The sequence below is a fragment of the Oppia nitens genome, unplaced genomic scaffold (genome assembly GCF_028296485.1).
Source record: "Oppia nitens isolate AA-2021 unplaced genomic scaffold, nextdenovo-longstitch-racon4-pilon3 scaffold32_pilon_pilon_pilon, whole genome shotgun sequence".
NCBI lineage: Eukaryota > Metazoa > Arthropoda > Arachnida > Sarcoptiformes > Oppiidae > Oppia > Oppia nitens.
This window is the reverse complement of record NW_026533213.1, coordinates 287,585-309,053: the sequence shown is the minus strand read 5'-3', so window position 1 is coordinate 309,053 and position 21,469 is coordinate 287,585. Positions and strand designations below refer to the sequence as shown.

General features: G+C 22.2%; 4 protein-coding genes across 4 annotated transcripts; 2 read left to right on the top strand and 2 right to left on the bottom strand.

Moving 5' to 3' along the window:
• Positions 1 to 871: 871 nt before the first annotated feature.
• On the bottom strand, positions 872 to 3,542 carry LOC128956691 (uncharacterized). The gene is made up of 3 exons (XM_054302405.1): positions 3,422 to 3,542; positions 2,810 to 3,340; positions 872 to 1,602 (listed from the first exon to the last, which is right to left on the bottom strand). The coding sequence occupies exons 1-3, from the start codon at positions 3,540 to 3,542 to the stop codon at positions 872 to 874; spliced, it is 1,383 nt and encodes a 460-aa protein (XP_054158380.1).
• Positions 3,543 to 5,526: 1,984 nt separating this feature from the next.
• Positions 5,527 to 7,650, bottom strand: LOC128956689 (cholesterol 7-desaturase nvd-like). The gene is made up of 4 exons (XM_054302404.1): positions 7,308 to 7,650; positions 7,050 to 7,240; positions 6,086 to 6,511; positions 5,527 to 5,670 (listed from the first exon to the last, which is right to left on the bottom strand). The coding sequence occupies exons 1-4, from the start codon at positions 7,648 to 7,650 to the stop codon at positions 5,527 to 5,529; spliced, it is 1,104 nt and encodes a 367-aa protein (XP_054158379.1).
• Positions 7,651 to 15,600: 7,950 nt separating this feature from the next.
• Positions 15,601 to 17,530, top strand: LOC128956688 (RCC1 and BTB domain-containing protein 2-like). Its single transcript, XM_054302403.1, has 3 exons — positions 15,601 to 16,233; positions 17,287 to 17,462; positions 17,518 to 17,530. The coding sequence occupies exons 1-3, from the start codon at positions 15,601 to 15,603 to the stop codon at positions 17,528 to 17,530; spliced, it is 822 nt and encodes a 273-aa protein (XP_054158378.1).
• An 897-nt stretch (positions 17,531 to 18,427) lies between these two features.
• LOC128956687 (uncharacterized) lies at positions 18,428 to 20,773 on the top strand. The gene is made up of 3 exons (XM_054302402.1): positions 18,428 to 19,127; positions 19,839 to 20,373; positions 20,458 to 20,773. The coding sequence occupies exons 1-3, from the start codon at positions 18,428 to 18,430 to the stop codon at positions 20,771 to 20,773; spliced, it is 1,551 nt and encodes a 516-aa protein (XP_054158377.1).
• The last annotated feature ends 696 nt before the right edge of the window (positions 20,774 to 21,469 follow it).

Sequence of the window (21,469 nt, the reverse complement as noted above, 5' to 3'; positions counted from 1 at the left end):
TTGTTTTCAAGTTTAATACATAAAAAATTAGTTTTTATTTGATTGATATTAATTAATTATTTTTTGAAAATAATAAAAATTKSTATTGTTATTGTAATAATTCACCAAGTTGATTGAATTTGGATTTTGTATACATTTTTTTWWAAAAACTAATAATTATTATTATTTGTGTTAAAGTATTTAAACAATATTTTTTAATTGACAAAAATTTTAAAATATTAATAATAATAAAAGTTTTAATTTTATTGTATAGTRATATAATGATATAGCATTTTATTTTATTATTATTATTTTAGTGTCATATTTAYAGCAKATTTATTACAAATATKTTTTAATTTAAAAATTATATATATATATATAAAAKTTGATTTATAATTTAAATGCWGWTTATAACTAAAAACTATTKATAGATTAKTAATAKACYATTATATTTAGTTATCAATAATATAATATTTAAAATTTTTAATGATAAATTAATTTATCTACAGTATAMTAAATCACTTTTACAAAATAATARWWATTATTATTATGACTTATTATCATACATTAATTGTAATAATAATAATTAATAAACTAACTAAATACTGTAATATCACTATTAATAATTTTAAAWAATAACATGAAAAACATTTATTAGTTAGTCATATAAATTATCCTAACATAACATATTTTACTATAATAAATATTAAACATTAAAATAATAATAATAGTAATAAATAATTATCTATTTAAATTACCCTGAAAATGATTAAAATTGGGATCAAAAATAAAAATGATATWATGATAAGTTTGGAGTTTAAAATTAAGATAGATTTAAGTTTTAAGTTAATAACAACAACAATATATATATMTCTATATATATATATATCAATTATTTATGTAACTTTCGGGTCATGACTAGTATGGCCACTACTAGGACACAGCAGACAATCAAATCAAATAGCATAACAAATATATAGACATCAGGACTGAGATCAATGTGCTGGCCAATGATGGATGGGACGAAAAGGCCGGGTATTTTGGAGGCAAAGTTCAACAGTGTRCCGACACGATCGGTAATTTCAATCTGATGGCTCATGAATGTAAAAATAATTGGAAAAACAGCGCCTATACCGAAAGCCATAACCAATATACCGGACCACATAAGCTGYAGCGAGTATTTACCAAAATACATAAGCAATATACCCGCCAACATAATCAGGAAATGATAGCCAAGCATATAGTGTGGCCGCAGTTTTAGGGCTACAAATATGCTAACWGCTTGACTGGCGGTAAACATTAGGCCCATATAGGAGACAATTTCCGCCGACATCCGGGCCGTCAAACGTAAGGGTATGTACTGGAGATATGTGGCGGCAAACTGTACGTACGAGTCGTCGGAGGCGGCGTGAAATGAAAACAATAGCATACATAGAAAAATGGTCAGTCGACCCARCCATGTAGTGCCGGTAACTTTGCCATTATCGATGGTGGTGGCGGCGGCACCGGTAGCAGCCGTGTTGTTATCTGTTTTGTTGTTATGTTGTTGTTGTTGCTGTTCAATGACCAGTTTGTTGATACGGTATTTGCGGAACAGGTATAGTACTAGTAATAGTGATGAGCCTTAATATATATATATATAAAGAAGTGTTTCATTAATTATGTCCGAGCGGTTTTCTAAATAACTTTTGATCTGGTAGAGATAAATTATTTCTGTAAAAAGTTTATAATTTAGTTATTTACGCGTGATAATAACCACTTTTCATTTTTAAATTTAAATCACGTGATTACATTTTTAACGGGATGTTTGCAAACCACTATGTCAAAATCTAACCTATAAATGATGAGATAAAAATTTTATAGCAAATTTGTAAAGCTCAAATTGATAATTTATCGGAAGAAATAATTTTTGAAATTGGTCGAAGAATAAATTTTTTATGGCTTTTCGAACTTGTTAAAAAACACATTATATAAAATAGTCAAAAATAAAATGACGTTATTTATGGATAGTAGACACTTATTAGATAAAGATTTTAATACTATTACTTTTTCTAAAAACAAAATTTTTTTATGTCGAATATTTTTTTAGATAATCAAATTTAAATAAAAATTACATTATCGTATTACAATGTTGCGTTTTTTAGAGTAATTTAATTATCTGAACAAATATTTGACATAAAAAAATTTTGTTTTTAGAAAAAGTAATAGTATTAAAATCTTTATTTAATAAGTGTCTACTATCCATAAATAACGTCATTTTATTTTCGAYTATTTTATATAATGTGTTTTTTAACAAGTTCGAAAAGCCATAAAAAATTTATTCTTCGACCAATTTCAAAAATTATTTCTTCCGATAAATTATCAATTTGAGCTTTACAAATTTGCTATAAAATTTTTATCTCATCATTTATAGGTTAGATTTTGACATAGTGGTTTGCAGACATCCCGTTAAAATTGTGATCACGTGATTTAAATTTAAAAATGAAAAGTGGTTATTATCACGCGTAAATAACTTAATTATAAACTTTTTACAGAAATAATTTAACTCTACCAGATCAAAAGTTATTTAGAAAACCGCTCGGACATAATTAATGAAACACTTCTTTACATAAATTTATAGTATTTAATTTTAATGTATTTTAATTGGTCAATTAGTGTGTGTGTGTGTGTGTGTGTGATGTATAGATAAATAGGATATATAAACTTTAGATACTTTATATATGTCAATCAATAAATGATTTATCATTGTTTGTTTGTTTGTTTTCAAGCGCACAGGTAGTTTAGTTTTTTTCAAAATATGAGATCACAGTATACTGTATATATGACATACCAATGATGATAATGAGTCCGCATATKAGAAACGGTATCTTAAGTCGAGATCGCCGTACAATACTTTCAGCTTCTCTATCGTAAACAGTGCCGACACCTGCTGTTRTAGTTGTGTTGGTGGTGGTGGTGGTGGTATTGCCGACAAAATAAGTRSTACTAGAGTTCATAGCCAAKTCCAGTATACCGGTACCATTTAAAACATTGATGGCATAGTTGATATCGTTATCGCTTAGCACMACCAGTAGTTCACCAGTAACATAGGGCTGATAGAGCAATGGWCCCAATATGGTACCGGCGCCGTACACAAAACCGGACAACTGTAGTATAGGTCCGGCCCGGTCTTCAAATAGTTCAAGTATCCAGACATTATTACTATTGAAATAGACACCGTAGCCAATGCCCATGATAAACGAGCACAGATACAGGTGCCATAGATAAGCGCAATAGGGTATCAATATRACGACAATTGCCAACAATATRCCCGATATGGCTATAGTTAGCTGTCTGTTAAGCCATTTGTATAGAAAGCCAACTAATTTTAAATAAAACAATTAATATTTTAGATTTAGTTATGATTTTTTTTATGGGAACGGTATTATTATTATATACTAACAGCAACAGCCCAACAAAAAGCCGACACTTTGAAACAGTATAACCAATGATATCCTATCGATACTGGTGTCTAACATATATTTRAGATCAACAAATGTTGTGCCATAGGATGATAGATTCATTGACTAAAAATAATAATTATTATTTTATTATAAGTTATTATTTARCTATTAAATAATTATTTTTAATATTTTTTTACAAATTGTATAAATCATAATATRATATTATTTTTAAAAATAATTAATTTTTTTTATTACAATACAWCAACAAAAAAACACAATCAAAACTTACATACGATAGTTGCAAATACATTAATACCAAAAAGTAAATATATTTATTGATATTAATCATAAATTCATTATAATATTTTTGAAGATTCATTTTTTTTGTTGATTTTTTTTTGTTAAATTAAAAAATAGTTTATTTTCTAATATTATAAAATTATATACATATATAAATTTAATTTATGAAATAACTTAAGATTAAAAACATTTAAAAATTATTTTTTTTTTTAAATAGTTTACTATCAAATAGTTTTTATTTGTAAAAATGATTTTTTTTTTAGTTGTGTTATTTCACCTATTATTATATATTTCTAAATAAATATAATATTTTATAATAACAATTGTAATGTTAATATTCAAGGATTAAAATATTATTTTTTATTTTTTATTTTATTTAATACAATATCATCATCATATCAAATAAAAAGGTTAACAACAAAAATAAAAATTATAAAAAAATATTATATATCAATGAAATTAGTGAATAATAATAATAATATTGTTTTAATTATTTGATAAAATTTAAAAAGTTTAATAATAATTTAGTTGAATAAATTATTTTTATAATWTAGAAAATTTAATAAATTTATTTTAAGCAAAAAAATATATTTATCAAAATTGAAAAATRCAAATATTTAAGTATAAGAAAACTTATTATTTTTTWWAAAAAATAAATGTTTTTAATGATATTATTAAAATAAACTTATTTAATATTTATTTAATATTTATTAATTGTCATATATATTAATACTATAATATCAATAATAATATTACTGTAATACATGTATGTGCTATTGACCTGTATTTTCTTATACTTGACAATTTAAAAAAAAATATTTTTMATATTTTTTTGTTTTGAATGACAATCTAAAAAAATATTTGTTTGTATATCTATTAAACTATTTGTTTTAAAAATATTGACTTTTAAATAATACTTTTTAATAAACAAGTTATAAATTAATAACAATAATTTAAGATTTAAAAAAATACTATTAAATGTTAGAATATTGATGTTAATTTAGTTATTTTTAAAAAAAAATTCAAAAAATAATCTAGTTTAAATWTTAAAATTTCAATATTTAATTTTTTGTTAATATGTTTTTATCCATTTAAAAAAATCTTTATATTTCATTTAAATACCTTATTTATAAAAAAAATATTAATATAATATTTAATTTATTTTCTATATATAAAAACTTAATTCAAAGTCTAATATACTGAAAAGTACTAAATAATTTTTTTTTAAAATTATTACTAAAATTTTTAAATAATTAATATAAAAATGTAGTATTGATATAACAGAGGAGGAAGAGTATGTTTGGTTAGATCCTAACAGTTTAAGGACAGTGATGTCGTTGATGTTGTCTCATAGGAAATACAAGTATCTCGTCTACTGAGTGATCCGTTTGCCGTTTCCTGCACTTTGACTTGTCAGCACTACTATATCATTGACATATTATTCATGTGCWTTGTCTGACCTCCCGGTGCTCGACTAAAAATGTTATGTTTTTTTAGTTATGTTACAGTTTTCAATTAACAACTAATAGTTTTTATTTTATTTGTCACAATATTTTTATTATTATTATTTTTTAATAAAAATAAATTCAAAATTCAAAAAAATATTTATTTTACTAAATTATAAAATTATATAATAACTTTTTTTTAACTATAAGTACTTAACAAAAAAAATTAATTAAAAAACTATAAATGTTTGTTGTTGTTGTTTTTGTTAAATATTTTGGTTTATATAATAATAATATTTATTTAAAAAAACAAATATATTAAATTAAAACTATAATTAAARTATATTATCAAGATAAATCTACCAGTCTAAAACATTATAATTTTTATCGGCATAAAATTGACTATACCATCGGCGAAATTTGACAATAGGTCGGTCCAGTTTTGTGTAGCGGGCAGTTTTTATAAAACGTTTATTATTCCATATAATCATATCACGTTCAATCTATATATATATCATTTTTTTTAAAATATTTTTAAAAAAATTAAATTATTAAAATTATAATTTAAAATAATATAAAATAATTACTATTTTTTTATAGTAATAGTATTCATAGTACAGTAGTCTATTAATATTACTACTAMTAATAATAAAGTAATAGATAGTTAAKTGATTAATAATTAATAAATATGATAAAAAATGATAATGATAATATCAAAATAATTACTAATTATTTAGTAATTTAAAGTAATAGGTAGTTAAGTGATTATTAATTAATAAATAAAATAAAATAATTGATAATAATATTAGTTAAATTTATAGTAATTTAGTATTTTTGTTTATTATTGAAACAAAATAGTTTTCATTAAATTTTTGTTTTATTTTTAATAATAATTTTTTTAAAAAAATAAAAACTTACCATAAACAATTCAAAATAGTTGAGCACTTTGGCAAATATACGTGACCTGAAWCCCTGGCTACAGTAGTTTCGTAAAATAAATCTCAGTTTATTAGGTGCTACCGGATTGACATACTGTATGAGTGCACCCGARACACCACCGGCCAATGGACTTTCGTAGCTGATAACCAACGTTGCCGGACCTACCTGTTTGAATTGGAAATTCATTGCCCAGGTATCGTAACCGAAAACAGTGGTCAGAGCATCGATAGATGCCATAGCATTGTACGGTTCGGGTTCGTTGACCGTGGTCCAATTGGTACGTATGTTAAACGATATGCTACGCTGCAGTAGGTCCTGCCACCAGCTTAGTTGGTCGTACGGGTAGAATAGTGGTACATGTACGGCCGGGAAATGGGCCATATCTGTCCAATTTTCCTCAATTTCCTATATATATATATATATATATATATATATATATATATATATATATATATATATATATATTGATATATACAGTATAAGCAAATTAGCAAATTAATTAATTAATTTTTTTTAATTAGAAAAAAGTTAGAATAATAAACTTTTTAATTCTATAGTTATTTAATTTATTTTCTATATTATAATTATTTAATTTATTTTCTATATTATTATTATTTAATTTATTTTCTTTATTATTATTATTTAATTTAATTTCTATATTATTATTATATAATTTATTTATTTAATTTTTGGTAATTTATTGTAATTGTAAATTATTAATTTGTTTTTTGTTGTTGTTGTAAATATTAACATTTAATAGGCTAATTAATAATAATAATAAATATATATTTCTATTATTATTATTATTATTTAAATTTTACTTAAGCTTTTTGTTTTTGTTAGTATTAACTAATAAATTTACAAAAATTATTACAAACATAGAAATAAATAAAAAAAAAAATTAATGCAATAAAATATTTTTAAAAATTTATTTCTTTTTTACCTGAATATGACAATCAATTGAATACTCAGTACGGGCCACACACTGCCACTGTTTGTCCTCAATCTGGCTAATAATATCGGGCTCCCAGTGCGGATCGGCGCCGTCATAGTGATGCCAGACATAGATAACATCGTTGCGTTCAATGCAACGCCAAACAGTTAGCTTAGCATTGATTGTATTGATTTCATTATCTGTATTCAAATAACTTAATTGAGATCTCAAGCACCTGTATCTCTCTTACAATCAGCTCAAACATACCGTTAAGATTGGGAATCAAAGTACACTGACCATCGCTAGCCCTGAACTGCCAGCCATGAAACGGACAGGTAATACAATCGTTACCGCACCGACCTTTGCCGACTTTGGCGGCTATGCCCAAGTGGGCGCCCAAATGTGGACAAAATGCATCGATAACGTGTACGGCACCCGACGGTCCCCTGAATACTACCAGCTCGTAGCCGAAAGCCGATACAGGTTTAGTTTGATTGGGTTTCAGGTCCTGGGACTCGAGCACCGGTATCCAGCCGTTTGGATAGTCTGGCGGACGTTCACCCATTGAACGATTGGTTGAACAAAATTTTTCCAGTTTTATGTCAGACATATCCTTAACAATAATAATAATATTAGTTATTATTATTATTGATTAATAAAATGAAAAAAAATTAATTAAATAAATATTTATTTTTTAATTTAGATATATATGTATATACCTTAAAAACATTTGAAAATCCATAGACAAGTTTATAGATATAATATGTTAGATAACATATAGTCAATGATAATATTATTGAACATATCATTGACCAGTTGGCTATAGAGGGATCAGTTAGTCTATCAATTAGATTAACTAATTTGCTTATTGATGTCAAAATCAAACTATTAAATAACATTATAAATAACTTTTATTTTTTAAAAAAAAACTATTTTTAACTCAATATATTCTAAATATATTTTTTTATTAAAAAATTATTAAATTACAGTTAGTAACAATGGTTTTATAATTAATTGTAATTTAATTATAATAGTAACTTAATTTTTTTTTAAATGTGATAATAACTTATATAATAGTATAACATATGATATATTTCTCAGCGATTTTTTTGTTATAATAAATTTTTTTTACAATAATCCGATAGTACCGTTAGTAATGCTAATGTTATAAAATATATATAAAAAAATTATTACATTTTATACATTTTTTCTAAGATAAAACAAACAATTAATAAATCATTATCAAATAAATTTTTTAATTTTTTAGTTGATATTTTAAAAGTTCAATTACTTTATAAAAATAATTGACTGGCTAAGCAATATTTTAAAAAATATGATATTGTTTTAATTAAGATAACCATTAACTTATATAACCTATTGTTTTATTTAATATAAAATAAAAATAAATGATAGATTTTTTTTAAAAAAATTTAATAATATTTTACAACTTAAAAATAAATATAATTAATTTTTTTATATAAAATTCAATAAATTTAAGCAAACTTAACTAATAGTTTAAAAATAAATATATAATAAAAATAAATTCAAACAACTATCAAACAACTATCAAACATATTTTTAATAAATAATATTATTAAAAATTTTTAATAAATAATATGTTAAAAATGTGCTTTCGATTAAATTTAAAAGTAATTTAACTATATTTTTATAATTTTTTATAAATATAAAATTAATTTTTGTATTAAACTTAACATGCAAAAATATTATGTAGAAAATTTTTTGTTGTTAAAAAAATATTTGATTTTTTAAAAAAAAGTATTATATATTACTTGTGTCTATAAATATTATTATTTTCTACTAAAAAAATTATTTGTAAAAATATTATTAAATAAAAAATGGTATCAATGAATGATTAGTGTGTTACTAATATTTAATAACCATTCACAACAATTTATTATTATTTTTTTTTAAAAAACTGATAAAAATAAGTTTATATTTACTGAGAAAAAAGATATCGTAATAAAAATTTTTAATCAATTTTAAATATTTATTATTATTACTCAATAGTTTTATAAAAAAATTTTACACGTGTTTAATATTTTTTTTATTAAATAATCAACTTATATATGTAAAAACACATACACCACACACACACATGTAGATAATTTTTTCATATATTTGATATTTAAATTATTTATTTATTTTATTTCATATATTAGTAAAGTCAATGTACTATTAAAAAAATTTTCAGTAATTAAACATATTTTTATACATATTATGCATATTTACTAATGTTTTAATTTTATAAAATTAATATATGCTTAGTTCATGTATTCAATCAATAGACATATATATATATCTATAAATCTAATATTTTTTTTGGCTTATTATAGTAGTTATGAATTATTGCAATTATTTTCTATTATGTAATTTTATAATAATAATAATCAGTTTAATGTTTATGTTTAACAATGCAATTACATTGAATCGAAAAATTAATAATAATATTGATAATAATGCTGCAAATATAAAATTAGTAAAATGTATAGTTATATAATTATATTTTTAATATATAAATTTTTATTATTAATAAAAATATAAATCATTATTATTAAATTAACTTTTTTATTATTATTAGTTGAACCAAAACAATTGACCAAGCTTACTTCAAATTATCTATGCGATGATAAATCACATTTTAAACAAATTAGTCGTACAATTAATTTGAAACGTGATATTATGAATTGTAACGGTGTTTATAAATCACAAATTAATTATACGGCACTGGGCAATTATTTTAGTAATAATAATAATAATAACAATAACAATAACAATAACAATAACATAACATAAACTTAATGTAATCAACGCATGTTATCTATTACGGGATGTTAATGGTATAATAAAATCTAATATTATAAATTAAATTAGCTAGCTAATATTTATTTATTTTTTATTTGTTGTTTCCAAATTAATTTATTAATCTATTTTGTTTGTTTGTTTTGTATACTAAGGTACTGAACTATATAGTGATCTGGGACTGGTAGTTAATGGACCATGTTTGGGTGCAATCATTACTAGCTATACATACGGAACAATTACCAATGGTAACTGTGCTGCTGATGGTGGTGGTGGTGGTGGTGGTGGGGTCAGCCAAGTTGATGCCATCAACAATAGTGCAATGTTTTCCATTAGAGGAACATGCGATTCTACATGTTGGGGCAATGTTAGTACAATGTATAGTCCAGGTAAATTATTAGCCAGGTCAACTATTACTACTAGTACTACTACCACTACTACTATTACAACAAATAATAATAATAATAATAATGTTTTAAGCAAACAATCCCAGATGTTTGATTATAATGATAATTTAATTATTAAACAAAATGATATTGATAATAATTTCAATAATAATAATAAAGGTAAAATTAAAAACAATTTTGGACTAGGTGATATTATATTTGAATTGAAAGATCTAAGTGAACCGCAGTTAAAATAATTTATATTAATAAGTATTTTGAGATTTTTTCCCATTATTTATTATTTAAAAAAAAACTATTACATATTTAACAATTTTTAACTATCATAATTTTTTTGTTAAAATAAATGTATTATTAACTATTATTTTAATTAAAAATATTCAAAAATTAATAAAATAAATACTTTACCGAATTGTAATATAATAAAAACAAACAATAATTTATACTGTATTTATGTGAATTACTATTTTAAAAATAATTATGTTATTACTAATTAATATATTATAAAACATAATTAATTTTTAACTAAGTAATGAATTTATGGTTTTTATATATGTTGTTAAAAATAATTTATTAAATTAATTAAATTTATTAATAATTTTACAATTTTTTTGATTTTGTTTTAGTAAAAGTTTATATACTATTCTATATTTATATTATAATTTAAAATATTTATTTATATTTATATACAATATTTAGTTTAATAAAATTTAATAATAATAAATCTAATAATGATAATTTAATACAATATTTGCTAATTAGGTTATAACATCATTGAATTAAAATAGTCAATTATATTACTGTATTATATTAATAATAGCATTTTTGAACCTAAATATATTTTAATTAAAAATTGATTATATTTATTTTGAAAATATAGTAGTTTTAGTAATTGCATATTATATTAAATAAAATAATAGTTTAATATTATATCTAAATTGGATACTTTTATAATTATAATTTTTATATTATTTATATTATAACTTTACAATATTGTGATTATTATTATACTATAGTAAATGAAATGTATAATAAATATTTTTTATAAAATAACATGCAATAAATTAATCTCAAATATAATAATTAAGTATTTTATTGTGAATTTTATTTTGAATATATTATATAAAATTTATTTAATAATATTATTATTTGTAGTTTTTATTTGATTTTTTTGTTTTTCCTTATTATAAAAATTTTTATATAATTTTTATAATGTTGAAATTATTAATTAATAGTATTAATTATAACTTTATTATATGTATGTATTTATATTGTTTAATATAATTAATAATTATTATTATTATTATTTAAAAAATATGTTAATCATAATTAACAAAGTAGATAATTTTATCTATAAACTAATTGTCTATCAAATTAATTATATAAAATCAATGATAATTAAATTTAAATTACATATTATCTATGAATATAAAAATATTTATGAAATATTTCAATATTTTGATAAATTTTCCGAAAATAATTATTTAACATTTTATTCAACAAGTGATGGACAACAACAACAACAACAACAACATTATAGACAACCATTAGATGCCAGACATTGTTTGCTATCAATTATATTTAAATTATTTATAGCCATAACAATAGTTAGACTAGTAATTATTGGCACAGTTATACTAGAGGACCGGTATGTTATTCAGGCACTGGTATGCGATTGTATACATATGATCGATCCGAGCGGTTCAATAGCCACTGTTATAGCCATCATATTATCCATATATTTATTAATCATTTATAATTGGTTAGTACAAGATATTAGTAGTGATTATAAATTATATAAATATTTATATGCTATAAAATATCAATGTTTCCGATATCCACTAAACACTCGATACACTAGACGATATATAAAACTATTGAATTATTTACTAAAATTTCTATTCTATATATTCTATCAATATTACCTGGCTATATTTTCGTATCATATGTTATTGTCAATTATGTATTATCTAGCTAATTTAGATCATATCAATGTTAGCATGGTAGTTATTGCTAATATTTGTGTGCTACTAACTGCTCAACATGGTGTAGCATTTAGCATGTATATTTTATTTAAATTATTTTCAACATTAACTTATTTAATATTAAAATATCGTGAAATTAATACAAAATTCAATTTGCTTGTTAATTATGGTTACAACAATTATAATAATAAAACTATTTTGAAATTATTAATTAGGACTATTCACGAGCACCAGTATGTGACCCAATATTGTGATGCAGTCAACCGTTACCTACGATTCCTAATATTTTTGACATATTATCTATGGTTTACGACAATGTTTTTTGTCATCTATTTAGTACAACATCAACAACAACAGCAACAAAACATTGAAACTAATGGACAATACAATGTATTTATTAAGTTTCCGATGATATTTATCGGTGGTTTTAATTTCATACTCGGTTTAATCGTATCGTTAGTTTGTATACGTATTAAACGTTTAGCTCACCGACCGCTGGTCCCGATATACAGCCTATATATGAATCTGCGGACAGTTATGTCAGTCCGGGATAGACTGGTTTTAGTCGGTTTTATTGAACGACTATCGCCGTCGGCGCCCGAAATTGGTCTCTATTGTTATAATTTGTTTGTCATCGATACGAATCAATTGCTAAAATATTCAATTGTTTGCCATAATTTGTTTCTAATATTTAGCAAATTGTTTAATTAATATTAAATTTTAAAAAAATCTAAAATTACTTTTAACATAATTAAGTTTTTTTTCAAAATATAATAAATAATATCGTAATTATATTTATGTATAATATTTTGTTATACTATTCAAAAAATTAAAAATTAATAATTAATATCTATAATTTTATTTTTAAAAAATCAATGTTATAAAATATAATAAATATATGTATAAATCAAATATATTATACAATTTTATTCTTTAATTAAAAAAAATATTCATATAATTAATATTTAGTTTTTATGGACAACAAAAATTCACAAACCTATTGTTAATATTATAATTGAAAATTGTTTATTTATTTTACTTAAAACTAGTTTCAAAAAATAATTTTAAATTAAATTCAATATTATTATTATTATTAAAAATATTATATTTAACAAAAAGAATTGTCGTCAATACTATTATCAACTAACTATAAAAAAATCTACTAATTAATTAAGAAATAAAGATAAAACATTTTCAAACAAAAAAAATAATTTAATATATTTATTATAATATATTTATATAATATTTATCCACATATAGGCCACAAAAAACTAAATAAATATCATTAGTAGTGGTATTCAGTGTACAAAGTATGGGTAAATATGGTAGGTATGCATTTGGGAGAGTATTCAGGTTAGAGACAGGTATTACAATCAATTAGTTTATATTAAATATCTAATAAACCATAGATTTACTTTAAAAATTACCAAGCACATTAATTGTAGATAATATTATACTCAACATTATTGTAATTGGTCACTTTTATTAAATAAATTGTAAAATTAACTAGATACTAGTTAACTATTTTATGTCAATGTTTATACTGTATATATATAGTTAGTTTTACAATTAATAAAAAAAAATTAATCAATTACAATAATGTTGTAATTTAATATTATCAACAATTAATGTTCTTGGTCATTTTTTAAAATTGAATGTATAATTTATCCAGATATTTAATATATAAACTAATTGATTGTAATACCTGTCCCAAACATAATACTATCCCAAATGCATACCTACCATATCTACCCATAATATAATACACACTGGTGGTATTAATAATAATAATAGTTAACTAAAAATAAACTATTATTTAACTATTGTTTTTAATAATAATTTCTAAATATTTAATTAAATATGTAATTTAAGTAATAAATAAATTAATTTTTTTTGTAATAAAAACATATTTTATTATTATTTTATTATTAGTATAAAAATTATAATCATAAATATATTTAATAAACATTTTATTTATTTTTTAAAAATAAGTCAAATCATATTTTCTAATTAAAAAGTTTACTACAATTTATTTTAATAGTTAATAATTATTTTTAAAATAATGTCAAAATTATTTATTATAACAATAATTGTTATATTATCGGTTTTTATAACCGATACTAATTGCGATAAAAATGATGTTAAAGGTAAATAAATATATATACTGTATATATTAAATAAAAAATAATTTGAAAAATTATATTAAAATCAAATACGTTTTTTAAGAGACCATTTTAAACTGTTATAGTAATAGTAAATAGTTAAGAAAATAAGTTTATTAATTTAAAATGTTATTTTTTTGTTTATTTATTAAACTTTTAATTATTAATTATTAATTAACTAGTTAAAACTAAATATAATCAATACTACTATAGTATATATTAATATTTACATATATATATAAAATAGTAAAACCTATCTTTGGATTAACTAATAAAAATCTAAAGAATTTTTGAATTTTCTTTTTAATATTATATTTATTTTTTAAAAAAAATATCACTAATAATTCTTTTTAAATTTGTTTCAATTAGTCGATGAATTTGTTAAAATACGTTTCAATACACTTAAACGCCAATAATATGCTATAGTTAATCATAAGATTTCATTATCGACTAAAATCAATTCAAATCAATGAATTTATTAAACAAATTTATGCTTTAATACCCAAAGATGATAAACCAGATCATTCATTTGAACAAGGTAGAACTAGTAATGGTCAATTATTTTTTAAACAAAACAATAAAAGTAAACAACTGTCCCTGATTGAATTGGGCATCAAAAATGGCGATATAGTTGATGTTCAGCTAAAATCTCGTAAATCAAAAAATTAACTAAAAATTTTGTGATAGATTTTTTTTTAAAAAAAAAACTAAACAAATTTTCTGTAATTATTTATTTTCAATCTAAAAAAATCGATATACCATTAAAAAACTTTTTAACTCTTTAACTTTTAAAACTCATTATCATTATTATTATTATTACATTATTGTATTATTATCAATAATATAATGATCTACTATAAGATTGATAAATACTATTTATATATATCATAATTTACTTACTAAATATAACTATTATATTGTATAATTAGAATATATAATATACCAGTATATATACAGGTATATAATAATATAAAATTGTACATAAAATAATAAAAATAATGATAACATAATGATAAGAAAAAATATCTAAAGATAACATTATTGTATATATATATATATATATTAATTTGAGTATAACTTTATTTATAAAAAAACACAATAAAAAATACAAATAAAGGTGTGTTTATTAAATGTGTTTTCAAAATACAATAATAAAATTTATTAAAGTAATAATTATAATAAACAAAATATGGCGTCTAATGAATGGGACGATTGGATGCAGAAAATAGTGAATTTCTATGTGTTTAAAACTGACGGAATCAATACAAATATGCTATTTGTCACTAATGATGATCGAGTCTATGGTATGGGTGCTAATGATTACGGTGTACTCGGAACGGGTGATGATATGTGTGCTAATAAACCGACACCAATATCAATGTTGAAAGACAAACGTATAATTAATTTTCTAAGCGGCAAAAAGTTTACCGTATTTTATAGCAGCGATAATTGTGTCTATAGTTGCGGTAATAATAGTTGGGGACAGTTAGGTAGCGAAGGACTAGTGGGTCAATTGATGGTGACACCAATGAAAGTACAGATTAATAAAAACAATGCATTAGTTCACGACATAAGCTGTGGTTCAGATCATACACTGGTATTAACACATAGACATCAAGTGTACGGTTGGGGTAGCAATCGTTTCGGTCAAATCAATAGCCGAGACACTGCTATTGAGGTCATCGATACACCCGTACTGATTGATTTCAATGGCAATCAATGTATCAAAGCTGTTCACTGTTGCCGTAATACATCGTTTGCGTTGACCAGTGATGGACAGGTATTTATATGGGGCGTGACTGGTGGTGAAACTGGTGTCGAAGTAATTAATAATTTTAAATTACGCAAACAATTGCAATTAAATTTGAATACAATAATGATTTGGGAATTTGATTATTATAACTATTGTGACAATGATTGTATAGATAGAAATAAAAATGATAAATCATATGAAACATATGTTGATATTCGTCAATATATTACACGATTGGGTAGATTTATGATTGAACCGAATTCAGCCATTGATGATAGTGTCGACCAATTTTGTATTAAATATAAAATCAATGATACAAATGCTATTCATAAGGCTTTTAAAAATATAAAAAATATTTTCACAGACAGTATAAGTAAAATACAATCAGAGTATAAAAAATTATTTATAATAAAAGATGGTTTGTATTTTTATTTTATAAATAAATTATTAAATATAGTTATAATTAACAAATTTATTTATGTTTTAATTAAAAAATTAGAGTTTGTTAACAATCAATATTATAAACAATACGTTGAATTAAAATTAGTGGGCATTGGATCCTATGGTTCAGTATATAAATGCAAAGATAAATTTGATGACAATATTTATGCTATCAAAATAAAAATTATTCAAGGTAATTACTTTTTTTTAAATAATTGATTTAACAAATTCTATTTTTTCCTATTTAAATATTTTATGTTTTTGCAAAATTATTATATTTATAAAGTATAAAAATATTTTAAGTATAGTATTTAAAATTAAATCATGATATGAAAATGAAAATAGTATAAAATATATTTATTAAAAGAAATTAATAATTATTTTTTTTTGGTATTGTGGATTTTACTATAATATTTTTAATTTACTATTTATGTATACAATATATACTGTACATATATATATTAGTAAATATATTATTTTATAGATAACATTAATATATTATTTATTATAGATAATAATAAAATTGAAGAATACTATAATAAGGATGTGGAAATATTACCAAAAATAAAATCTAAATTTATAGTCAAAATTTTTAATCATTGGTATTATTTAAATAAAATTTATTTAACAATGGAATATTGTATAATGAATTTGAGACAAACTATTAAATTGAAAGCACAGGTATTTAATAGACAATTGGATGAACCAATGGATTGTTTAGAATATTATATTACCTGTGAATTACTATTAGATATATTAAAATGTGTCCGATATTTACATCAATTGGAACCACCGGTTATTTATAGGGATCTCAAACCCGATAACATATTGATTGCCAACTATATAGAAAACGGACAGTTTGTTAAATTATGTGATTTTGAATTAATAACATTTGACGAAAAATTATCACAGAGTCATACGGTAGGTGTGGGAACTTCTAAATATATGGCACCCGAAGTCACAAGTGGTCGCAATTATGACACCAAAGCTGATGTCTATAGTCTGGGTGTTATTATTGAAGATTTGTTTGATACAGATATTAATGAGTTTGTATTTTTTAAATATTAAAATTTAATATCAAATTATAATATTTTTTAATTATTAGTTCACCTGATAAATATTCAACGTGTTATTGGAGTGAAAATTATCGTAAATTATTAAATATAATTAATAATACATTTAAACCTTTTTATAATGAAAGACCTACCTGTGCACAAATTATTGAACAATACAATGAATGGGCAATCGATAGTACAGTTGTCAAAAGTGATGTCAATTTTGAAGAAAATCTACAACAAATCAAACACAGGGAACGGGAACTTCGTATAGAAGATAGGGATTCGGAGCCAGAATTTTGGGAATTTTTCTATACGTTTGTTAGGAAAAAAATTTTAAATGTCGATTGAATAGTATATTTATATATAAATATCTGATTATTATTATTATTATTACTTTATAGTTATTACTAGAAACTAGAATTTGATAAATATTTATATATAGATAAAGTTTTTTTATAACACTATAGTAATTAGATAATTGTTACTAGCTACTTTTATGTAATAAACATTAAAAATGGCTCTTTAATATTTTTTTATATATATAAAAAATAACAACAACATTTTTTAATATAAATTATATTTCATTTTAATTTGTATTTAATCTGAAGTACATTGAAAATAATAATTTATTTTTAATATAATATTTATTTATTTTTATTTGTGTTTTAATAAAAATTTTCAAAATAATGAGTAAAACAATGCCTATTGATTGGATTTCTAAAATAAAAATATTTTATGTATTTAACGATAACTTAGGTATAAATATGTTGTTTATTAATAGTGATAATCGTGTGCATGGATTAGGTGCTAATGCTTATGGATCACTGGGTTTGGGACACAACCAGTGGGTGAGTGAACCACAAGAGTTGGTAGAGTTAAGAGACAAACAAATCACTGATATTTTTAACGGCAAAAAGTTTGTAATTTTTAAAACCAGTGATAATTTTCTGTATATTTGCGGTGATATAAGTAAAAAGTTTTGTACTACTAGTGATGTAAATGCTAGATATTTACGACCAATGATAGTACAGATTGATGGCACCGATGTTTTAGTTGACGATATCAGCTGTGGTTCGTATCATATATTAGTATTAACCAATAAACATGAAGTATATGGTTGGGGTAGCAATAGATTTGGACAAATCGGTAGCCGAGACACTAAGTTTGAGGACATTAATACACCCAAACTGATTGACTTTAACGGTAATTATTGTATCAAAAGTGTCCGATGTTTTGAACATCAATCGTTTGCATTGACCAGCGATGGACAGGTATTTAGTTGGGGTTACAATCATAACAACCAATTGGGTTGTACTACTAGTAGTGAAATTATATGTCGACCACAATTGATAAACGATTTGCGGGGCATAACATCCGTACAATCGGGTGCCGGAAATACATTTTTTATTAATACCGCAACAAATGATATCTATGTTTGCGGCCAATATGTGGATAAAAATAGTAGTAAACTTCTAATACAATGTAAACCAAAACAAATAAAACATAGTTTACAGTATTCAGTAATACATTCACTGGTTTCACATAAATTAAATTATAATAATCTTCAATGTTTAACATTAAATAAAATTTATTTATCACGATTGATGAGTATTATCAATAACAATGATAATGATTATAATGAAAATTTATCGTCATCAATTTATATTGATTGTTATGTCAATGAATTTAATTATGCTTACAATTTATGCCATTCAAGTGAGCTTGATCAAATTATTAATAATAATAATAATGTTGAATTTTGTGTGCATATATTTAATATTATCAAACTTGCCAACAATCATTGTGTTTTGCTAAATGATAATGGTTAGTGTTTTATTAAATATATTTTAATTTAAAGATTATATTTATTATTTTTTTTAAAGATATAATACGTAATGATTATTATCAATATTATGATGAATTACAATCATTGGGATCGGGAGCTTACGGAACGGTATTCAAATGCAGAGACAAATTTGATAATAGTATTAAAGCCGTAAAAATTGCAAAATTATCGGGTAATACATAATATTTCAATTAAATTAAAAAATATATATACTGTATATATTAATTCATAAATTTATCATATTTTTAGTATGTAATTAATTTTCAGATATATATATATTAGTTATTAAAAATATTTTTTTTTGTTTTGTAACAATATGTTAACCATAGAAACAAATCCATTGTACGAAAAACTTGTCAATAAAACTAACCGAAACTTAACGATTGCATCAATAAATTTGGTAACTGTTTATAGCTATTGGTTTTATAAAAACAATTTATACATTTCAATGGAGTACTGTTCGCTAAGTTTGAAAAAAGTTATCCAATTGAAAGCACCGGTATTTAGCAGACAACCGGACAGCGAACTGATGACATGTATGGAGTATTATTTGTCGTGTGAAATACTACGGGAACTGTTAGATTGTGTCCGATATCTACATGAACTGCAGCCACCAGTTTTACACCGGGATCTCAAACCGGATAACATACTGATTGGACAAAATATTAGCGAAAACAATAGGTTTGTCAAACTATGCGATTTTGGTTTGTCAGTCGATGAAACCGTTTGCGATACACTATTGTCCGGTGCCGGGACTCAACTGTATACGGCACGTGAAGCCTATGATGGATGCTATACAGCTAAAGGTGATGTCTATAGTATCGGGTTTATTGTATGCGATTTATTTGACACCGATATCAATAAGTTTGTATTTTTTGTTGTTGTTATATATCTGTTTATTATAACTAAAATATTATTAATTTTTTTTGTGTGTGTTTATCTAATTAGTCCACGCGATAGATATAGCGATTATTATGATTGGAGTGATAAATATTGTCGATTAATGCAAATTGTTGGCCAAACAATGCAAGGTTCCTATGATGCTAGACCTACCTGTGCCCAGATTATTGATCAGCAATCAGATTGGGCACTAGATAGTAGATATATTACTGGTCAACTAGATTTTAATGATATACTCGAACAATTAAAACATAGGGAACGGGATCTCAGAGAGGATGAGTTGGGAACCGAACCCGAGTTTTGGGAATTTTTCTATACGTTTTTATTATTGAAAACTAATTGTTATAATTTAAACACGTTTTGAAAGTTGTTTGTATTTCTATAACTGTTTTATTATTAAAAACAAATAATCAAAGTTTGATATATTTTTTAGCTTAATATTTATGATTTTATTTTAGATATATACTATAATATACTATATATATATATATATACTAAATAATTATCTAATTAATATTATATAAACATTTAAATTAATTAAATAAAATAAATATAGCATTAATTGTTATGAAAAATAATTGTTATTATAAAAAAATATTTTCAATAAATAATTAATTAATTTATAAGTTAATTAAATAAGTATTATTAATAATAATAATTTACAACTATTTTTTACAATTTATAAGTCGACAATATTAATGTAAATTATATTTTTAGTACAGTAGTAAACTAATTTATTTTTTTTGATTGTCATTTTAATATATATTTAGTATACTGTATGGTATGTATACTGTATATATACATGTGTATAAAAAACCTGTATATTATTAAAAAAAATTAAAATCAATAATTATCTCAACTATAAATTTCTCAGAAATATTATAAATATAATGAATATTTACAATATTTTTTTATAGTTATCATAGCTTTTATTATATATACATTATTAGACAAACACACGGAATATTATTTATGATAACTTTAATTTTTCTTATATTATAAACAGTATATATTGATATATATATATATATATTTATGGGAAAATATATGTCATTTTATT